The sequence below is a fragment of the Macaca nemestrina genome, chromosome 4 (genome assembly GCF_043159975.1).
Source record: "Macaca nemestrina isolate mMacNem1 chromosome 4, mMacNem.hap1, whole genome shotgun sequence".
Classification (NCBI taxonomy): domain Eukaryota; kingdom Metazoa; phylum Chordata; class Mammalia; order Primates; family Cercopithecidae; genus Macaca; species Macaca nemestrina.
In genome coordinates, this window is record NC_092128.1 from 53,160,879 (window position 1) to 53,184,780 (window position 23,902).

Sequence of the window (23,902 nt, forward strand, 5' to 3'; positions counted from 1 at the left end):
TGTCTTTTAGGTATAACCTTTCTTCATTTTTCAACCATGGCTGCGATGCTAACTTTGAAAATAAACCTAATTTCCGTAGGAATCTTTGGTGATTCACACTTTCGAGGCACCCCACAGCATGGTGGCCAGAAGTCTGTCGTTTTGCAATTTTAATCAAAGGCCCCTAACACATGTCTTGAAACGCGACTTCATCTGTGCCAATACATTGTAAATTCATATAAAAGTTGAGATCTGTGAAGGGGAGGAGAGGCCAGCTTCGGTGCAGTGAGCTCAGCTGTGGTGAGCTCTGGGTCAAGTGAGGGTTTCTCTGAGGGCAGTACCCCCCAGCTGCGCAGGCGCGGACGTGGGAGCCCCCGGTCCAGGGCGCTCCGCAGTCGCGCGGGTCCGGAAGCGCGGCGCGGGCCCGAGGAGCGCACGCGTGCACGCGTGCGCAGGGGGAGACCGAGCGCCAGGGGCTGAACTGCAGGGAAGGGGGCGCGGCGCACGCAGCATGGCGCCCAACATCTACTTGGTTCGCCAGCGGATCAGTCGACTTGGCCAGGTGCGGCCTGAGGCGGAGCCTCCCGGTCCCCGCCCCGGCCCGCCCCTCGCCTCCCCAGCCGCCCTTCTCAGTCTCTGTCCCAGAGTCTCAGCCAGCTGCTCAACCGCCGCTGCTCCCCCCCCGCCCCGCCCCGCCCCACGGCAGCCCGGGCCCGCCTCCGAGCCCGGCCAGCGCGCCCGCCCCGCCTGCCCTTCCTCGCCGCCGGGCTGCTCGGGTCTCGTCGGTCCCCTCCTTCTCCGCCCCGTCGTCCTGACTCTCTCTCCCTCCTTCCCTCAGAGGATGTCCGGCTTCCAGATCAATCTCAACCCTCTCAAGGAGCCACTCGGCTTCATCAAGGTCCTCGAGTGGGTGAGTGCAGCCCGCGCCTGCCAGGCCCGCAGCCGCTCTGCGCGGCGCCCTAGGCAGGGAGACGGGGGCCTGCGAGCCGGGACGCTGCCCTGCCGCGCGGGCTTTGAGGCCGCCGCCCCGGGACTGGGAGTGGACGGTAGGGAGGGCCGCGGCCTGGGCCCGCGCTGGGCGGAGACGCCGCGGCGGGCGTCGAATCACGAGCTCCTCGGCCGCCTGGCTCCCCTGGGAGCACCCTCCCACACCGGAGCTCCCCTCTGGGTGCCCCGGTGGAGTGGGAGTTCAAATTTCCCCTTGGCTCCACCGCTTCCCGCAGAGGAAGGGAAAACTTCCTGCTGCGGTCTAACCGAAACCCGGCGGCTGGTGTCGCGCTCTGCGGAGAGGCTCAGCGGGTACGTCCCAGCTGGTGCCCACTCGAGGTCCAGCTCCCTGGGAAGCCGATTTTGTCTTGTAGACGTGATTTGGCGAGCATTCCGTTCTTAATTTGTTTTTAAGATGGGCTCCGAGTTAAAAATAGTCAAAAATAAACTGTGGGCCAGGGGAACGAAGGAAAGGCCTTTTAACAAAACGCATGGAGTCAGATCGGTTCACTTAATAACACGTTAGGAATGAACATCGAGTTTGTTTTGGGTATTTCCAAGCAACATCCTGCTTGGAAAGTCAGCTTTTAGTCCTTTCCTGAGAACACTCAGGAAATTAACAATCATTAACATCAAAGAACACTTATTAATTCGACCTTGGCAATGATCAGTCACTTGGAGGAGTTGGTGAATATACCTGGCACTGCGGGCTTCCTTCAAACTTCGTGGCCCACTACGTATTTCTGCAGGCAAGTTGTGTTTATAGACAGCATTTATATCCATAGCTTTTTCGCCCTTTTCTTTAGTGATAGAGTGGTGAAGAAGAATAAGAACTTTCAATTTCCTGTTATAAATAACCTACCGGGGATGTTTTTAAAAGCAACTGAAACTCAGTTTCTCTGATGGGTACCTAATGTGATTTTCTACTTAGACCATTGTAACCGCCCAAGGGGTTAGAGGGTTTCACCATTCACTGAACATTTTGTGTGTTTTCTGAAAACTGAAGTAGTGCTGACTTCACACGAATGACTACTTTAAAGACGCATAAATAAATATACCTGATTTTTTTAAACCTAAGTCCAGATTTAAGTATAAAGAAAACCATGATTAAAGCATTTAAAAATTGCAAGAGGAAAATCGCATTAACGAGGCTAATCAAATATAAACGTTAAGAAAGTCCTACATCTAGATTTAGTCTCATTGAGGATTATAGTTAAATTTATAACTAATAATTTAGATTTCCACTTAAATGAAGAGGCAGCTGTTTATATCTGTGCTTATATTATTTGTCAAGTTTTTAAACAACTGTAGATTTAGCTTTTTCCTTAATATTTCAAGCACTAGTGATAAGTTCATTCGTGTTCTGATGTATTTTGAAGAATACCCTTTTTAAGCATCTTACGGAAATACTACTTTCAGTTTGAACAGCTTGTTATTACACAGGAGAGCCTTTTATGAAAAGACTACACATTGTTAATGGTGTGGTAAATATTTATTCAATGAATATTTGACTATTTTATGCCAGATCTGTACTAAACACTAGCATACCAACATGAATAAAACATGGTCTTTTTCTCATGATCTATTAAGGATGAAGGACATAAAAATATGAAAATGCCATATAATAAACTGAAATAAAGGTGTATGCAAAGAATAGTAGAAGAAATGAGGGAGAGAGCATTTGCTTGGAGGAACTAGGGAGGACTTCATAGCTGAAGGAATACTTGAAGGATGGGTACTGGTTCACTTGGGGAGTGACTTTCTAGGCAGAAGGAATCTTACATTCAGTGGTAGGAAATGCTGAAGCAGCATAACCCTGTATGAGAACTTAAAAGTAATTAGGGGTTAGTTGGAATATATACTGGGTTGGAGGATACAGTTTGAGATTATTCTGAAAACACTTCAAAGAGGTTCGCTGCTTCTAGGGTTAATCTTTGGGAATCTGGGCCCTTAAGAAAATGCATATGTGCAGGGTACAGAATATTGGAGTGTTTATTCCACTCAAGCCCATAATCCCTGCCGTAGGGGATGGGAACTTACTTAAAGGCTTTAAACAAGTCAATAATATGACTAATTTTAGGCCCTCATAATTCCTCAATGAACAAATTTCTCTTCCTCCAATTCTGAACTTTCCAAACCATCCCGCTACACTGCTGACAAAATGAAAATTTCTAAAAGGATGGATTGGAAAGGTCAGAATTGGAGGAAGGGAAATCTGTTGATTGAGGAATTATGAGGACCTAAAATTAGTTTCAGTAGAACTGAAGGGGTTTACAAAAGGGGGTTACAAATTATGTATGGAAGGTAACGAAGAGGGAGGACCCTAAGATGACTGCTGTCTTTCTGACTTGGTTGCCATTAGCATCATTATTCAAGGTATGTCAGGAGGAGGAGGAGGAGCAGATTTTTGTGGAAGGTCAGAGGTTTCAGATGTATTGAGTTTGTGGTCTTTTTAGATCTTTTGGAGGTATCCTATAGGATACAGTTGTATATATGGATCTAGAATTTAAAATATGAGTTTGGGCTGCAGATACAGCAGATATCTGCCTGCAAAGGAGAGAAGGAATGGTTAGGAAAATTGAGGGAAATAGTGCCTTGACATCACTATTAGAATTTCAAGAAAAGAGTACCCCAAAACATTAGGTGCAATAGAATGGTTAAATAAAATAAGGACTAAAATGCATCCCTTGGTTCTACTAATCATACTGTTGGTGGCTTTAGCAAGAGCAGTTTCAGTAAAAGCAAAAAGCCAGATTTTAGTAGGCTGAATGAAAGTGTGGTAAGAAAGTGAAGACAGCATAAACTGCTGTTTGACTGTGAAGATGGGAGAAATTTGGTGTTTACAAAAAAAAGCCACTAGTTCAGCTTACAACTCAGTTGCTTAAATGCATTCTCTGGAGACAACCATTGTATTTGGTATGCAACAAAAGTCTTTATTTGCATTTCCCATTTTATCATACTGAGAAGAGAACTCAAGGGTCAAGGTTTAATAAAATTTTTACTGCTTCATCAGACATTCTTAAGTAAAACCGGTGTTTGTTGTTGTTGTTGTTGTTCGTTTTTGGTTTTTGGTTTTGGTTTTTTTTTAACTACAAGTGTGTGGCAATGAAATAGAGTTTGGTATTCTTCTTGATTCTTACTAAGCCCGGCAGTTTTCCCCACCAGTATGTCTGCTTCATCGGTACAAATGTCAACACAGTCTAAAAGGCAAATAATGTCTTAGTATTGTTAGGAAAATGTTTTACCTCCATGAACTCCTGAAAGACTCTTGGGAGCTTTCAGGGGTCCACAGACCACACATTGAGAATTGATGAGGTAAACATCACTGGGGACCAGAAACAGAACAGAAAATATGGCAAGGAGAAAGACTATTCCCAAATTTGGTAATTATTAATAAATCTGGAGAAAACTCAACTGACTGTCTGGATTTATGACTTAAATAAAACTGAGTACTTAAAAGTGTAGAAATAAAGAGATATATATAGCCACTCAAGACCTGGACCAATCTACTTGCAGGCTTAAGGTCTGGATTTGTGATAACTTGTATGTTCACTTATGTTGGTGGTTTGGGGGTCCCGTCATAAGGTGTGGTGTTTGTGGACTAGGGGATTCAGAAGACCAAGCAGAAATGACCATGACCATAAAGCCACTAGACAGGGATAGAAGCAGGAGGGGACAATCAAGTTGAGCCTATATCAAATATCCTAAAACACATGAAGAAAACTAATTTTTACTTAAAAACCCAAATTATGTCAGTGGCAACAAATGCTGTCAGTTTTCCACAAAGTGACAGGCTTATTTCAAGACAGCCAGCCAGATCAACAGTCAGGATATTGATTCACTCCAGAAGACATGAAAATAGTAGAGCAATTAGAAAATGATTTTTATTTTTCTGTATTTATTTATTTTGAGACAGAGTCTCTCTCTTGTCCAGGCTGGAGTGCAGTGGTGTGGTCTCGGCTCAATGCAACCTCGCCTTCCAGGTTCCAGAGATTCTTCTACCTTAGTCTCCCGAGTAGCTGAGATTACAGGCACTCGCCACTACACCCAGCTAAGTTTTGTATTTTTAATAGAGACGGGGTTTCACCATGCTGGCTAGCCTGGACTCTTAGCTCCTGACCTCAAGTGATCCACCCGCCTCAGCCTCCCCAAGTGTTGGGATTACAGGCATGAGCCACAGCACCTGGCTGATAAGTGATTTTTAAATAAATATATTTAGGTTCCTTGGAGATTTAAGGTGACATAAAGATGTTTTCAACATACAATGATTAGGAGTTAGCAAAAAACTAGCCGTTTATTTCAGCAGGAATTCTAGAGTTTACTTCTCATTATCCAATTTTTTTTTTTTTTTTTTTGGAGATGGAGTCTTGCTCTGTCACCCAGGCTGGAGTGCAGTGGCATGATCTTGGTTCACTGCAACCTCCATCTCCCAGGTTCAAGTGATTCTCCTGCCTCAGCCTCCCAAGTAGCTGGCACTACAGGCATGCGCCACCTCGCCCAGCTAATTTTTGTGTTTTTAGTAGAGACAGGGTTTTACCTGGTTTCACTAGGATGGTCTCAAACTCCTGACCTCAGGTAGTCCATCTGCCCCAGCCTCCCAAAGTGCTGGGATTACAGGCATGAGCCACTGCACCCAGCCATAATCCAAATTTTTAAGGGTTATTGAATTATCTTGGCAGGCTATTTAGAATTTTCTACTATTGTACATTAGAAGCAAACAGAGATAGAGTGAAACTGAAGCACTTTGTAACTGACTTTATTGCCCAGTGGGAATAAACTGAAATATCACCATCAAAAACAATACATGTTTTAAAATGAATAACTTTAGCAAACATTTCAGACTTTGACTCATAAAAATCAATACCTTGGCTCTAGGCATCTAATCTTTTGATTGTAAAGGCAAACGTGCTGTAATAGTTCATTTTAAGTATTGAATGATCATTTGACTTATTAAAACCAGCATACATTTGTTTTGCATGTAAACATTCATACATAATATACTTTTATATCTATTTTTGAAGATTTAAGTTATTGCTTTGATAAACTAAACCTTGGACAGAAAGAAATTTAAGTAGATGATTTCAGATTAATGGCGAAATTAAATAGCAGTGAGGATCCTGCAGCTAGAAACATGTAAACAACACTCATAAACCAGGTGAATACTAGTATTCTCCTGTAGAATCCTCAGAATGAGCATGGTCTAGCAATAGAAGTTAGGTCTCCAAACTCTTTTTAAATTTTATTTATTTTTTGAGACAGGGTCTCACTCTGTCACCCAGGCTGGAGTGCGGAAGCACGATCACGACTAATTGCAGCCTTGACTTCCCCAGGCTCAAGCTTTTCTCTCACTTCAGCCTCCCGGGTAGCTGGGACTACAGGTACACACCACCATACCCAGCTACTTTTATAATTTTTTATAGAGACAGAGTCCCACCATGTCACCCAGGCCAGTCTCGAACTCGTGGGCTCAAGTAATCCTGCTGCCTTGGCCTCCCAAAATGCTGAGATGAGCCACTGCACCCAGCCTCAAGAGTCTTTTTTGTTTGTTTGTTTCTTTGAGATGTAGTCTTGCTCTGTCACCCAGGCTGGAGTACAGTGGCGTGATCTTGGCTCACTTCAACCTCACCTCTCATGTTCAAGCAATTCTCCTGCTTCAGCCTCCCAAGTAGCTGGGATTACAGGTGCCCACCACCACACCCAGCTAATTTTTTTTTTTTTTTTTAGTAGAGACAGGGTTTCACCATGTTGGCCAGGTTGGTCTCGGAACACCTGACCTCAGGTGATCCACCCGGCTCAGCCTCCCAAAGTGCTGGGATTACAGGAGTGAGCCACCGTGCCCAGCCTGCAGAGTCTTTTTTTTTTTTATCATAAATGCCTATTAGTACAAAATTTTATGGACAGAGCCACAATATGCATCTACAACTTAAGATGCATGTTTTACTATGTCAGTTAGTATCTTAAGGTATATTATATACTCAGTGCAAATTTTGTTTATATTTTTAAATCCTTGTTTCAGATACTATTCTGATTATTTTTTGTTTTGCCACCTTCTTGTGATCTCATTAAGTAGTCTTTTTTTACTTTGTAATATGGCTGATTAATCATAGAGTATACGTAGAGTATGAATGCTTCCATTTTCTCTTTTATACATGAGTGTGTGTGTTACCAATCTGTAGTTTCTTTGAAGACATTTTAAAGCCACAGGACAATTTTGTGAAGGTTAGTTTGGTTAAAACTAGACAATTTATTCCATAAATCCAGGCCCACTCACATTGTAATGCATGAACACTAAAAGTGAACAAATAGGTGAGGTTATCACTGTCTGTCCTTCCATGTGTGAGATTCCCCTTACCTTCAGGATACCCACATGCTGTACTGACATGTGACCTTCTGATGTGCATGCCTAGCATGGGTTTCAGTGGTATATTAATTGCAATAAAGCTTCAATTCCTTATTTAAGTCTGAAAGTAGATCTAAATAGAAGTTTATATATTTTCTTCTGGTGCACCAGTTAATTGACTACTCCAGTCTACTTTGGAGACTAGTGCTCCAGAAAACCAGGCTGTAATTTTCACCCTGAGGTTACAATTCTGTGAATAAGATCTGCCATGGTGGTCGTCTAGTATGGGTCTGGTGGGCAGAGAGGTAAGTGAGACTGTTTCTCTGGATACTTGGGGCTGTATGTGAACATGTAACTTTTCTGACCTAAACAGAACCTTGCTGTCACCCTGCCCCTGGATTCTTACTAGTTACTCTGCAGATAGAATTCCATGTCAGTAGTTTCAGTCATTCTTCATGGGGTAGGAGTGTATGGGAAAATGAGTTTCAAAAGTGGCCAGAAAATATAAATCAGAACACCAGTACTCCTTCATTTTAGACTAGGGTTAGAAATTGAAATGGTCATAGGAACCACCCTCTAAAGTAAATGAGTGAAGCAAGATGTTTAGAAGAAAAACAATAGTATGTCATTGATTACTTACTGGCAACTAACACACATCCTGAGGGCTGTTAAGACAATGGAGAAGCAGATAACCTAGAAAGCACATGCTCTGCCATAAGTGACATCTGTCACTCAGTTCTCTCTGATTGTTGCTTTATGAGAATGTGGGTCTGATGTTGCCATTCTTCAGCTTTCCCATACACACTCGGGAAAAGCAGGAAATCCAAATTTTTATATGTAATATTGAAATTAATAATAATTAAATTAATTTAATTTATTAAATTAGCGATATTAAAACAATGACAGCAAATTCACATTTTTTGTAATACTGCAAAGGCCTCACAAATATATTTGCAGGCCAGGTTTTACCATCAGGCTGCCAGTATATAACTTCCAGTCTAGATCAAAATAGCAGTAGAATATAGGGAGAAGTGAGATAGTTGGATATTTTGCCCTCATAATTTTGTGCTTTGTTTAATATAAAATATGTGCTTTTGTCCCTTCTTTCTATAAGATAAAGACCAGAACTGCTGTCGTGATATTTATCTATCCTTATAACAAAAAGCTTTAAAATGATAATTATGTAAGATTCAAAATATGGTTTTACTTATAAGTTATTGGAAATTATTTTTTCCTTAAGCAGTTATTTAGTGAGCATTTGCTATGTGTCAGGTTTTCTGCTAGTCATTGAAAATTGAAAATGCTAAACAAAACCAGGTGCAAAGACATGACAGTCTGGCAAAGGAGCAGTAGAAGTAATAGTCTTGAAAGCAACAAGCTGTAGTGCTGTATGCTATTTATTTGCTACTTGTTATATTAGGAAATTCATTTTTCTATTTAATTTTTTAATTTAATTTTATTTTATTTTATTTTTAAGACAGGGTCTCACTGTGTTGCCCAATCTGGTATTGAACTTCTGGGCTCAAACGATCGTCCTGCCATGGCCTCCCAAAGTGCTGGAATTACAGGCATAAGCCACTGCACCCGGCCCCATTTTATTTTTTATAAAGCAAGTTACACAAGAAAAATGCCTATAGTAGAGTTCATATATAATAGAGTTAATGTCTGTGATAGCTCAAGAGAAGAATCATGAGTTCTACCACAAGGAATGAGCTAATTAGAGATGGGGCATTCCCAGAAGAAGCAGCATATACATTTAAGACATAAATACATGGTATGTTTCAGGAACAGTAAGCAGTATAATGTGACAGAATCATACAGTACCTGGCAGTGATACACTACAGATAAATCTATCTATAAAGTTGAGCATCAATCAGCCATGCTTTTTATGCCAAATTAAGAAGTTTGAGCATTTTTTGTTTAATTTAGGTTGAAAAGCAATTGAGGAAATTCCTTTAAATGGGAAGGACATGATCAGATTTTTATTTCAGATCAGTGTGACATCATTCTAAACTAGCTCTGTCCAGTACAAAAAAATACAATGGAAATCAAAAATGCAAACCACATAGTAATTTTCAGTGTTCTATTAATCACACTAAAATAAGAGGAAACAGGTGAAATTAATTTTAACAATATATTTTACTTAATCCAATCTATCCAAATTATTGTTTGAGCAAGTCATCAATATAAAAATTAATAAAATATTTTACATCTTATTCATACTAAATCTTCAAAATCTAGTCTGTATTTTGCAGTTGGAGTACATATCAATTTAGATTAGTGGCATGTAAAGTGTTCAAGACTCATAAGTAGCATTACTGGGTACTGCAGCTGTACTGCCCACATTATAGAAGATGAGTATCAATTGGAATGAAATTGGAAATGAGAGGAAGCATCTGCTGGGTTACGCCCAGTGAAAAATGGTGACGGCCTGAACAAAAATAGTGGCAGGTGTAATGTAGTCAGGTAAACAGAGCTTTTTAAAAAATGGTTTTATACTCTAGGTAGTCATATGCAACATGTTTTTGTTTTGTTTTTGTTTTAACTCAGCATTGGATTTCTATGATTCATCTATGTTGATGTAGGCAGTTGTAATTCTTATATCTTTTTTGCCATATGACTTCCCATTGTAAGAATATACTATGGTATTTTATCCATTTTCCTGTTGCTTTTCCCCTCCCCGTTTTTTATGAACATTCTTATACATCTCTTAGTACACGTGAGCAAGGGTTTCTCTTAGATCCATATACTAGTAAATCCTTTGTGACATTATGTTTATTATAAATATGTTCACCTAATTGGTAGCTTGTTTTACGTTCAACAGCTGACTTGATTACAATTTTTTTTCTGTAGTTGAATTTAACAATCTTTTATGGTTCTTTTAAAGACTTTTTACTTTTGTGTGCAGCTCATCTGGGCCATTTACTGAACAACTCTTCCTTGTATTAGTTATCTATTGCTGTATAACAAATTACGCTGAACTTAGCAGTTTAAAACAAAGGTCTGTTGACCTTTATTAGGTGAGATAATAAATCTCACCCATTCTTCTGTGGGTCAGGAATCTGGGAGCAGCTTAGCTATGGTTTGGGCATAGGGTCTCCCATAAGATTGCAGTCTAGCTGTTGGCTGGGGTTGCTGTTATCTCAGGGTCTCCAGCTCATTCTCATGACTGTTGGCAAACCTCAGAGCTCAGTCATGTGGTTACTGGCAGTCCTCAATTCCACACCGTGTGAGTCTCTAAAAGTTGCCTCAGTATCCTCCCAACATGGCCACTGGCTTCCCCCAGAGAATGGGAAAGTTCAGGAGTGAGAAAGGAAGACAGAAGCAGTCTTTGGCTGGGTGCGGTGGCCAAGCCTGTAATCCCAGCACTTTGGGAGGCCACGGCCGGTGGATCACTGGAGGTCAGGAGTTCGAGACTGGCCTCACCAACATGGTGAAACCCTGTCTCTATTGAAAATACAAAAATTAACCAGACATGGTGGTGGGCACCTGTAATTACCCCTGCTACTCCTGAGGCTGAAGAAGGAGAATTGCTTGAACCTGGGAGGTGGAGGTTGCAGTGAGCCGAGATTGCACCATTGCACTCCAGCCTGGGTGACAGAGCGAGACTGTGTCTCAAAAAAAAAAAAAAAAGGTTGCAATGTTTTTATAACTGAGTCTCAGAAAAGACATCCCATTTCTTCGCAGTACCATATTCTATTCTGTAGAAGCAAGTCACTATATTTAGTTCACACTCAAGGGAAGGGAAATCAAACTCCACCTCTTGATGGGAGTTTTATCAAAGAGTTGGTGGGCATATCTTTAAAACCACCACATTCCTTTCCTCTGTGATCTACAAATCAACTCTGTTAGATACAATTTGTCTTATACACACTAGTCTATTCCTGGCCTCCTTATTCTGCTCCATTGGTTCAATTTGTATATCTAATTTCTTTTCTTTTCTTTTATATGCTCAGGACTCATTTTCTGGCCTTTTCACTCTGTGTATTCATGCATATTTATTCTGAGAGAGTATCGATTCTTCTATCTTTACCTTTTTTTTTTTAACATAAAACATTATTTAGTACGAATAATGAAAAATGACTTCATGACACATTTTCCAAGGAAAGTTATTTTTACATATTTTGAAATCCTATGAAAACCAGGGATCACCTCTTAACGACCCCAAACTATGTGCTGGACATTACCTCAGACTCTTCCCTTCTGTAACCAGATTCTTTTCATGTATCTCTTCTTTGTGGGGGCAGGGAGGGGAAACAAACCCTTGACAATTATTATAATGTGGATTATGGCCTACAAGACTTAAGGCCCTGGAATAATCCATGGGAGGCATTATATCAAGTGTTCAACAGTGAAGGTTTGATATCAAATCTGCATTGAATTTTATCTGCTACCACTTGCTAAGTGTGTATGATCTTGAACAAAACCAAGTCCCTGACCTCTTTAAGTTTCTATTCTAGGGAAAGACAGACAAATTAAGTACTGTGTCAAGCAGTGGTAATTAGAACAGAGGAGAAATAGAGTAGAGGGAATAGGTTGTGTAGGAGTGCTGTTATTTGATATAGTGTAGTGAGGGGAAGGTCTCTCGGAGAAGGTCATACTGGAACAGGAAGCTGTGGAAGTGAGGGAGTGAACCATGTATTCTAGGCAGAGGAAATAGCCAGTGCAAAGGTCCTGAAGGAAGAGTTTATCCCATGTCACTAAAGGTGTTGCACGGAAAGCAGTTTGTGTATACAGATTAGGTAAAGGAAAAAGTAGCAACATGAGGTCAGAAATATAAGGGAAGAAAGGATCTTGCAGGCCTTTATATGAACTTTGGTTTTTATTCATAGAGAGCTCAAAAGCCATTGGAGGGTTTTGAGCAAAGGATAACATTTTCTGCCTTACATTTTTAAAAGATTGTCTTGGCTGTTATGTTGATAACAGACTGAAGCTGGGGCAAGGGCAGAAGCAGAGAGACCATTTAGTGCAAAATTCAGGCAAGAGGTGATGGTAGTTCAGATCAGGAGGCAGTACAAGTGGTCAGATTGCAAATGTATTTTGAAAATAGAGCCATCACCACTTGCTGAAAGATTGAGCTCTTGGACTTTAACAGCACATCTGGAGTTTTTTGCTTATTTGTGTTGTTTTGTAGAAAATTCACAAGTACAAAAATAAAAAGGAATTATTTTTTATCTTCCTTTGAGAGGTGACCTTGAAATTTTGATGCATAACCTTTCTAGTTTTTGTTGTTTAAATTTACTTTATATGTAATGAACACTTTCTATGTTGTTAATCTCCAACAGCTATATAATGTTTCATTGCATGAATGAATGAGTGGATGAATTATAGTTTGATTCCCTCTCAACATTTAGGTTGCTTCCACGTTTTTTGTGTTTTAGATAGTATTTGAGAGAACATCATTCATTTTTTTAAGCATATGCATGATTAGGAAAATAAGTCTCCAACAACTTTTTGAGACCTGGAAATACCCACAAGGGAGGCTTAACAGGCTCATGAAATAGTATTTCTTCTTTGCTTACAGCCTCTTGGCTTTACAAATTACTGGTAACTTGCATTCCAAATAAAAATACCTCCAATTTACCCATTTTGATTTTGATACTAATAAATGAGTCTCCCTCTATATTTCATACTAATACTTAGTAGATACACTAAAGTATGAACAAATGAATTGTCATATGGGCTGGTACATTAATTTCTGTATTATACTCAGGGGAAAATAAAATCACATTTGTCGAGGTTTGCAAATGAATGTTTTAATGTCTTTCACCATTTTAGTTTGTGTTTAAGGATTTCTAGAATGTAGCCAGGCATGGTGGCACACTCCTTAGTCCCAGCTCCTTGGGAGGATCACTTGAGAGTTCAGGGCTGCAGTAAGCTGTGATTGTGCCACTACACTTGAGTCTATACAACGGAGTGAGACTCATCTCTTTAAAAAAGGGTAGTGGGGAGCTGGTCACAGTGACTCACACCTGTAATCCCAGCATTTGGGGAGGCCAAGATGGGAGGATTGCTTGAGTTCAGGAGTTCAAGACCAACCTGGGCAACACAGCGAGGCCTCATCTCTAATAAAATTCAAAAAAAGATTAGCCGGGTGTGGTAGTGCACACCTGTGATGCAGCTGCTTGGGGGGTGAGGTGGGAGGACGGCTTGAGCCTAGGAGGCCAAGGCTGCAGTGAGCCCTGATCATGCCGGTATATTCCAGCCTGGGCGACAGAAACCCTGTCTCAAAAAAAGAAGAATTTCTAGAATGTTAGTGAGCCAATTTTTAATAATCAGTGTGCTTACAGTTTTAGTGACCCTTGTTTGGGGTGTAGTAATGCTTATCTTGTTTTTTCTTTTGTCTTTTTTCATCTTACTTTGTATAGATTGCTTCTATCTTTGCTTTTGCCACCTGTGGAGGTTTTAAGGGCCAAACAGAAATTCAAGTGAGTTGTCCTCCCACAATTACCGAGAATAAAACTATTACAGCTACTTTTGGTTATCCATTCAGGTGAGTTATATTTATTTTAATGGTTTCACTACTCTTTTTACTTTCACAGTGAGTCATTAAGGTTTCCAGCAATTTATTGATTGTAGAGGGTAGAAAATTTAGATTGCATGCTCATTGGTAAGTGATCATTACCTCCCAAACTGTGGTACACAGACCCATGCCTGTCTAAAAACATCTCCTGGTCTGTAACAAAATAGGACAGAAAGTGAGAGTAAGTGTTCAGAAACTTTTATAACAATGTGATGTTGCCTTGATAATTTTATTCTAACAGAGTAAAAATAAAGCAAACTAGAGATTGTTCTATCACCTTAATATAGGAAGCCCTAATGTAGAAGGAAACATAACTTAGAAAAATCCAGATTCTCAATGTTTTTTGCAATTACTGAATATTTATGTCTTTATATAGGTTTAAGACATAGATGTATATAAAGAGATTCCGTATTTCATTCATTAGCAAAAAGCCATACTTTCTTAAAGTAAGTGACTTTACTTACAGAAGAATATTTCATCTGTGAAGTCTTGTTTAACATCAGTATCCATTGAAAAGTTTACTGAATATGTCCTATGTTTAAGCCAGGGTGAGAATCTTCTTTCACTTACTAACTTTACTTACTTGACCCTAGACTCAATTTTTTGGTCCAGTAATTGGAAGTATTATCTTGTAAGGCTGTTTTGATGATTAAATAAAATCTCCATATTAAAGATAAGTCAGATAATAAGTGGTTAGTAATCATCAAAACCTCTCTATCTTGTATCCTTTCTCCTAGACACTTCTCACAAGGAACTGTTACAGCATCTTTAGTGACAAGTCTTTTACAATTTATGGTTGGGAAAAATGAAAGGCAATATTTATTGTTAGCAACTATTGATCCAGGGTTAAAAATGTGAATCATTGTTGTAATTGGCTCTTTTGGGGCTAGTCACACATACTCTGCCACACAAAATGAAATATGATGTCTCAAAGTATAAACCATGTGGTATAATCCCTCCTACCTAATTTTTTACTGCAGGAAGATAGTATCTGGGTATGAAAGTATTTAATTCAGTCTATATTCAGTGTATCGTAAACCAATACCAGGTATAACTTATATACATTTATTATGAAAATTTCGGTTTACTTAAATATAATATTTGAATTTTACTTTTTTTCCCCAAAGGAATGTTTTTAATATATTTGGGGAGTATTTTTTGAAGTGTCATTCATTGTTTTGCATAAATGTTTCTGTCTCTGCTGGGAAAGTTCAATAATTCATACGTTTATTTTAATAGGTTGAATGAGGCATCATTTCAGCCACCTCCAGGTGTAAACATATGTGATGTAAATTGGAAAAGTTACGTTCTCATAGGCGATTACTCTTCTTCTGCACAATTCTATGTTACCTTTGCAGTGTTTGTGTTCTTGTACTGCATTGCTGCCCTTCTGCTTTATGTTGGCTACACGAGTCTGTATCTGGATAGTCGTAAACTTCCTATGATTGTAAGTAATCACTTTATTTTTTTAATCCAAAAATAATTTGTATAAGCTAAATATAGATTTTCTTATACTGGAAATAAAAATTCTTGGTGTAAGCCAGTTCAGCATATTTTGGCCTGTGTTTGCCACAAGGTTGAGCTCTCTCCCATTAAGTTTAACTCAATTATTTTAGCCTATTTGCACTATAAAGAAAGTTTGTTTCTTTTTTAACTCTATTTTAACTTGGAAGAAACTCACATATGTAATAAAGCACATCAGGTTACAAATAGCAAAAAAATTAAGTCGAAATTAACTCTTTTAATTTGAAGAATTACTTACCACAACATAGTCTCATAAGTCTTTCTGCTGCTTACTTTTTTTCTTTCCCTGAAGGCTCACTTTATACTTCTACAAAACTTATTGAGCTTAATTATCTATATCTTGGGTTCGCAAACTATGTCCCAGAGGTCACTGTCTTATTTTTTATTTTTACTTCTTTATTTATATATTTACTTTTTGAGACAAGGTCTCGCTCTGTCGCCCAGGCTGGAATGCAGTAGCACTATCTTGGCTTGCTGCAGCCTCAACCTCCTGGGCTCAAATGATCCTCCTGAGTAGCTGGCACAAGCCACCATACTCAGTTACTTTTTGTGTATTTTTGTAAAGACAGAGTTTTACCATGTTGCCCAGGCTGGTCTCAAACTCCTGGGCTCAAGTGATCTGCCTGCCTTGCCTCCCAAAGTCCTGGGGGTTATAGGTGTGGCCACCGAGCCTGGCCTTGTTTTTTTTAAATAAAGTTTTTTTTGGAACTCAGCCATACAAAATCATTTACACATTGCCTGTGGCTGCTTCAGTGGTTAAGCTGAGTAGTTGTAACAGAGATAAAAAATAGATTTGCTATTTGGCCCTTTTCGAAAGAAGTTTGTTGATTCCTGGTCTATGTCCCTAAACTCCTTAATTTAAAATCAGACCCAGATAATTCTTATACTCAGCCTTAGTGGCAGCCATGAACTAATTTTGAATCTTTGAGGTATCAACAAAGGACTTAGATTTGAAGTCCTGATACTTTTGGCTTCAGAGCCTACTGAGCTAGAAATATTCTCTGAGATTTAGTTAGTAGGATCTGCCCTGGATTATTGGTGGCAAATCCAGAGATAAATCATGGTTTTAAGTTACACCTCCACTATAAAAGAGTAACTATAGGCCGGGTGCAGTGGCTCAAGCCTGTAATCCCAGCACTTTGGGAGGCCGAGAGGGGTGGATCACAACGTCAGGAGATCGAGACCATCCTGGCTAACACGGTGAAACCCCGTCTCTACTAAAAAATACAAAAAACTAGCCGGGCGAGGTGGCGGGCACCTATAGTCCCAGCTACTCGGGAGGCTGAGGCAGGAGAATGGCATGAACCCGGGAGGCGACGCTTGCAGTGAGCAGAGATCCAGCCACTGCAGTCCAGCCTGGGCGACAGAGCAAGACTCTATCTCAAAAAAAAGAGTAACTACAAAGTCAGTTATTAGTAACTTAAAGGGAGAACAGAGGTGTTTTTTATGTGTGATACTGGTCATTCATATGTATGAGAAAACACATCTGCTAATTATTGTGAAGTTACTTTAAAGGGAAGGCTATTTAAATATGAAGGAATATTAAATAAGATTACAAATTTTATTTACTTATTTATTTTTAATTTTTGCTGCTGGATCATAAGAATGGAAATGGTAAGTAAGTAATACAACAGTCTTCTATCATTCAGATTTATTCTGTTTCTTATGTCATAGGAGACATAAGAAAACTAGAGGTTTGCATAAAATACTTCTCGGTTGTTAAAAAGATAAGATGTCAACTGTTTTAATTTGCAGTGCTTATCCAACATACATGTTAGGAATCTATGTTTTCTGCAGACTTTTCAAATCTTATTGAAAAGGGAACTAGAATGATCTTATAGATAATTACATTTCGTTAAAATTCTTTATAACTAGAAGCTATTTCTCGCCATTTTGTCATTATCCCAACAAATTTTTTTACTAAATCTATCAATGTGCCCTTTATTTCTCATATTTTGTCTAGTAAACTTTTAAAAATACTACACTTCTTAAAGCAGCATTCAGACCTGTTTTTGTAGGTGGTTTTTCTGTCTGATAAAACTATAAAACTGACCTAGTTGTATCATTCAGAAAAGTAAAAAGTAATTTTCCACCTCAGAATGACCAATTAGTGGTCATATAAAGAAATAATCCAGAATTGGTTCCTTAAGTAGGTTTTTATTGTTATATAATGGGTGCTTCTTGTCTATAAAAGTCTAGCTTCGAAATTTAATTTTCAGTTCTATTTTTAATTTAACCATAAAAATATTTAAAAGTTTTCTTTGAGAGACTGAGTGCAGTGAGAGACTGATTACAGATTCATGCCTGTAATCCCAGCACTTTGGGAGGCTGAGGTGGGTGGATCACTCCAGGAGGTCAGGAGTTTGAGACCAGCCTGGCCAACATGGTGAAACCCCATCTCTGCTAAAAATACAAAAATTAGCTAGACATGGTGGTGGGTCCCTGTAATCCCAGCTACTCTCGAGGCTGAGGCAGGAGAATCACTTGAACCCAGGAGGTGGAGGTTATAGTGAGCCAAGATCACACCACTGCACTCTAGCCTAGGTGACAGAGCAAGACTCCATCTCAGGGGAAAAAAAAAGTAGAGGGTGGGGGGTGGGTTGAGATACCCAAAATTAAAGATATAGCCAAATATGACATTAATTTTTAGGTACTATTAATGAGCCCTTTTAGCAATATTCCCAATTCTGTGCTAAGGTGTTTCTAGGAGTATTTCAATTATGAAAATTTAAATCTACTTCAATTCTCTTTTGAAGTAAATATAGCACTTTTTTTGTTAAGTAGCAGGAGTTTAAGGTTTCAAGGCAATGTGGAAAATTGAGAATACCAGAAAATGAATCCAAACAAAAATAGGGTATCCCAAATTCTAAAAATCTATGAATCACATTATGAATTGTTGGGAGGAGTAGAGCTGCCCTGGGCAGCTGCAGGTCGTGCATTGCAGAGCTCCAGGTGGCACCATTCACTTAGAGTGCAGTGTGACTAGAGTCCTGAGTAGAGCAAATACTATCTGAAGGGACCAGAATTCCCCCACGTTCCTTCAACCTAGGTTACTTTGTGCATCATTTTCAGAAAAGTTCCTGCTTTTGAAATAGAAGGATGTCATACCCCAAGCCATCCAAGTGGATTTAAGAGCATAACCAGAAAAAAAAAAAAAAAAAAAAAGAATTTGGAAGGAAGAAAATACCTGAAAATTAGGAGGGTTTGACATATATTGATCAAAGTTGTGAACTTTTCCGTAAAGAGAAATTATTTAACATGCGATATAACCTCATGTTACTCATCAGTTTTCCAAAAGACACTATTTCTAGCAAGTGTTTAGAAAATGTTTACCTGCAGCAGAATGTATAGCAGATGTACAGCAGTAAAAAGGGGAGTACTTCCACAGTGCAGAAAATATAAGCTATATTTCTAGGCTTTTCTCTTTGATCTAGGTTTTTTAAAAGGACAAGTAGCAGCAGAGAGCTCAGATACAAAGTGCATGTTCTTTCGTGTTTGTGTAATTAGTAATTATTTTTGGTTCTCTAATCTTAAGTATTCATTCAGTGTTGTCTTGACCAAGTGGGCAAGCTATATAGCATAGCTTCTATATCTCGTAAGAGGTCACTGGTATTTATCCTAAATATTAGGTTGGTACAAAAATAATTGTGGTTTTTATCATTAAAATAAATAGCAAAAACCGCAATAACTTTTGCACCAACCTAATAAATGACTAAAAGGTGGCTGGCAAAATAATTAAAAACTAATTGGGTTTATTTAAAAAACAAAATGCTTCTGTGATAAGCTCCAAAACCCATTCTGAGGTTAGAAAGATTTTTGCTGCAGATGTATAAGAGCGCCTGTCCTTGAGTGTATGTATATGTTTAGCATATATAGCATCCAAAAGATAAAAATTTTATATTATTCCTAACCTGGTCATTAATTTGAAGGAAGATCAAACAAGATTGGACTTATGATCTAAAATATTAAAACCACCCATTAGAACCATTTATTCTAAAATATTAAAACCATCCCATTCTTTGTAATAAATAGCAAAGGATTCAGTACAGAGTTAATAGTGATAAGGTGTCTTGGGAGATTTTTGTTGTTGCCTTTTTTTTAATATAATGAGCATTCTTAAAATTTGTGGTTAGGAAATTTAAAGGAGATACCGTTCTGGTGTGTGCTTTTCACCATTTTATTATCCATCTCATGGAGAATTCAGTTTAAAGTTAGAGCTTTGCAGAAGAAGGATAAGGGAGTTGAGAATATATGCAAGGGATGATAACGAAGGCCCTTAGAGTAGAAATTGATTAAAAGAAGTGAGAATGGCCGGGCGCAGTGGCTCACGCCTGTAATCCCAGCACTTTGGGAGGCTGAGGTGGGCGAATCACCTGAGGTCAGGAGTTCGAGACCAGCCTGACTAACATGGTGAAACCCCATCTCTACTAAAAATACAAAAAAAAATAGCTGGGTGTAGTGGTGGGCACCTGTAATCCCAGCTACTTGGGAGATTGAGGCAGGAGAATCACTTGAACCCGGGAAGCAGAGGTTGCTGTGAGCCGAGATCATGCCATTGCACTCCAACCTGGGCAACAGAGCGAGACTCTGTCTCAAAAAAAAAAAAAAAAAAAAAAGTGAGTACATTAGTGAAGTGGTGAGACAGTAAGAAAGCAGTAGGATCAGATTGGAGGTCTTGGTGGGGTCAAAGGAGTTTTAGGATTGTGGTGCCAGAGAGAGTGAGCTGGAAAGAGGTGTTATCGGAAAATGGGATGATCAAAAACAGAGTATGGAAGGATACAGTTATTGGTGATGACAAGGTCCAAGGTATGATCCTGGGAGTAAGTGGCTGAGGTGAGGTTATGATGAAGGGTGTATAAAACTTTGGTTTCTAGTGTGAAAATCTTAGACTTCTGAGGAGATGACTGAGTCTTATTTACTGTTGTAACTCAGGCACTGTGCTTGTAACACTAACAGCAATGTTTACTATGCTCACTGACTTTTTTAATAAAGTATATCATGAAGGCCATTTCTCAGTACCATAAGGTTGAATGTAATCTCAGTTTCTTCATCATGGATTTGAAATTTAGTATTAAAATTAATTGTTCATTATTAACTCTTACTGATTTTTGCTTTAGGACTTTGTTGTTACACTTGTTGCCACTTTTTTGTGGTTGGTGAGCACTTCTGCCTGGGCTAAAGCTCTGACAGATATTAAAATAGCTACCGGTCACAATATTGTTCAGGAACTTTCGCCTTGTAAGAAGAAAGAAATACTGTGTTACTTTGGCTCTGTGACCAGTATGGGATCCCTAAATGTATCTGTGGTATGTATGCATTATTTATAATTTATTTCATATACTTGTTTAAAGTACTAGTAATTCAAGAAAGCAATAGCTTTCAGTAAATCTCTGGATGATTTTTATTTTTACTCAGCTATCTGAATTCTAGTTACAATATAGTGGTTAGTGAAGAAAAGTTTGTTTAAAAAAAGTATTGCCTGTAAACAAGATCATGATTTTATTCATCTCTGAGACTTTCTTTCATCTAGTCAGATTTATATCTGAGAAGATTAATTTCTTTCTTTTTTTTTTTTTTTTTTTTGAGATAGAGTTTCACTGTGTCGCTCAGGCTGGAATGCAGTGGCATGATCTTGGCACACTGCAACCTCCACCTCCTGGGTTCAAGTGATTCTCCTGCCTCAGCCTCCCAAGTACCTGGGATTACAGGCATGTGCCTCCACTCCTGGCTAATTCTTTTGTATCTTCAGTAGAGACAGGGTTTCACCATGTTGGTCAGGTGGTCTCAAACTCCTCCTGACCTCAAGTGATCTGCCTGCTTCAGCCTCTCAAAGTGCTGGGGTTTCTGGCGTGAGCCATCACACCCAGCCAGGAAGATTAATTTCTTTGAGGTTGACTAATTGGGATGGGAAATAAAGTTGTGTGACTCCTCTTTTTTTGTAGCTGCAACTGTTGGATTGGAGTAGAAGAGATGGTAGGAGGGGGTGATAAGAGGTAAATGGGAAAAGGTACACGAGCAGTTGATAATCATTCTAAATAGGAGGAAAGTGAAAGCATTCGGAAGAATAGCTAAATCTCTTAGCCATGATTTTATATGTTACAGATTTAGAGATTTAGCCTTATTCCATTGGGAATAAGTCATTTATATAACCACATTTTGTACGTTGAAATATAGTCTTCCTTCTTTATTTCACATTGTGTTTAGTATTAAACTTTAAGTGAAATAATGGCGTACTGCCTAAAAATATTTAAAGAAAAAGTGAGATTTTTTTAAGTAGGGCATGAATTTTTATAAGTAGGTATTTGATTTTCATATTTATTTTTCTCTTTCGTAGATCTTTGGCTTTCTGAATATGATACTTTGGGGAGGAAATGCTTGGTTTGTGTACAAGGAGACCAGCCTACACAGTCCGTCAAATACGTCTGCCCCTCATAGCCAAGGAGGTATTCCACCTCCTACCGGAATATAATTAAAGGGAAAAATACACTGTATGAAGTATATGTTGATACTATGACATGTTGCCAACATCTTGAGAAGCATTATTTGTTTCTAATAAAAGTAATGGCTTTGTCAATATATTGGTGGGTTTAAAATTTTGCTGCTTTTTTACATAAAGCCTGTGCCTTTCCTAGAAAGTTAAGATGTAAATGTGTTCTCACATGTAAATTTGAAACTTCAGGGGCCTATTATTAAATGATACACATTTTGAAATGAACCATAATTTTTTTCACTAAGCTGTTTGCCTTCCAAAGTGTTTACACCTTAAGCCTTAACATGTATCTTCATTCAGAAAGCAGTTATATTGTCATACCATAGTAGGAAGAAAAATCTTTATTTGGAATATACACTACTGTAAGTTTGTACAGATCATATACCTAAGACCCGTCTTTGCTTAAAAAGCCTTGATTACATAAATATGTAGGAAAAACATATTGAGTTCAAAATTTATATCTAACATTGTTTATGTTACGATGATTTTAATTGCAAAGACTAGGTGTATATTTTTTTCTGTTTTTCTAAATGACCCGTGGTACTTAATAGGTGTACTAAAATTGTGTTGGGAGCAGGGATTTGGAAATTTCTGATAGATGTGTAGTTAATATAGTAATTCTGTTTCATGAGATATAATCTATTATGCTAGTGGTTTAATAGGCTTGCTATATAAGTAGAAAGAACATGGCTCAACTAGATATCTTTATATGTATGGGCATTACTCTTAGTGATATTTGTTTCCTGTCCTTTGTTGCTCATGCTATTTAAGTGCAGGCTGAGACCCAGCCCCTTTGTAATCAAAATTATCCACTGTTTTTTGCAGACCCTATTCACAGGGTTAAAAAAATTAAGATTGCTTTCCATGTTTGAAATTTACCATTGAGAGTCAATGAAGTTGCTATTTTGAGTTTAGCATTGATATTGTGAAAATAAATGCAATTTGGATTTCATGTTTCTTAATATTCATTCTTGTTTCACAAATGAATGATTAAGGAATTATGCATCATAAAGGAACCTAAGTGAGGTATATGATGAGTGTATTGTCTTTGCACACACACATATAGGTATATTCTGAATACAAGCTTATTCACATTTTGCTTCCTAATCTTTTTGTTGTACAGGGATTCAGGTTTCTTATTCTTACAACATGATTGTTTGTATGTGAAGCACATCTTGCTGTTGCCTTATTTTTGATGCTTTTATTCATGATAAGAATTGTCAATATAAGAATGTATATCTTTTTTGCAACCAATTTAATAAAGGAGTTGAAAGAAAGAGTGCACTGATTGTTAATATTACAAAGAAACCTTCATCTTAAAGGCATTGAGCAGTACAAAACAGAACTGATTTTCAAAGCAGGAAACAGAATCACAGTTTTATTGTTTGGCAAGGAATACAACAGACAGAAGTGCTTTGGAGACTCTGGTTTTACCCTTTTTTCTTCCGACCTCATTTAGAAAATACTTATTTGTAACTCTCAGATTAAGTTTTCCTGATACACCTTTTCTCATTAATTGTCTAATTAACTAGCAAAGATTCCTGGTTGAGTATATGCTCTGCAACCAAACTGCCTGGATTTGAATCTTGTCTACACCACTTACTAGCTATTTAACTGTAGGCAAATAGCCCTCTGTGTGCCTCAGTTTGCTTATGTGGACATGTGAAATAAGTAGTTCCCTCCTGTTTACTAGGAATATGTTTCAGGACCCCCTGGAATGCCTGAAACCAAGTTTAGTACCAAGCCCTATACGAACTGTTGTTTTTCCTATCCATACATACACCTATAATAAAGTTATGCACAGTAAGAGATTAACAAGGACTAATAATAAAGTGGCAGAATTAAAACCATACTGTAGTAAAAGTTACATGAAGATGATCTTTCTCAAAATATCTTATTGTAGTGTTCTACGGGGAACTGAAACTAAGAATAGTTAAACCAATTTCCTGATCTCAGTGTGTTTATGATTTAAAAGTGACTTAATAAATGTAAAGCCCTTAGAACAGTGTTCCGCATTTAGTAGGCACTCTATAAAAGTTAGCTACAATTACTAACTTTT

At 38.5% G+C, this 23,902-nt stretch overlaps 1 protein-coding gene across 1 annotated transcript; it reads left to right on the plus strand.

Annotated features, from left to right (window-relative positions):
- The first annotated feature begins 398 nt into the window (after nucleotides 1-398).
- Nucleotides 399-21,929, plus strand: LOC105475326 (synaptophysin like 1). The gene is made up of 6 exons (XM_011730469.3): nucleotides 399-541; nucleotides 818-889; nucleotides 13,675-13,799; nucleotides 15,069-15,276; nucleotides 20,471-20,659; nucleotides 21,688-21,929. The coding sequence occupies exons 1-6, from the start codon at nucleotides 491-493 to the stop codon at nucleotides 21,820-21,822; spliced, it is 780 nt and encodes a 259-aa protein (XP_011728771.1). The 5' UTR covers nucleotides 399-490; the 3' UTR covers nucleotides 21,823-21,929.
- The last annotated feature ends 1,973 nt before the right edge of the window (nucleotides 21,930-23,902 follow it).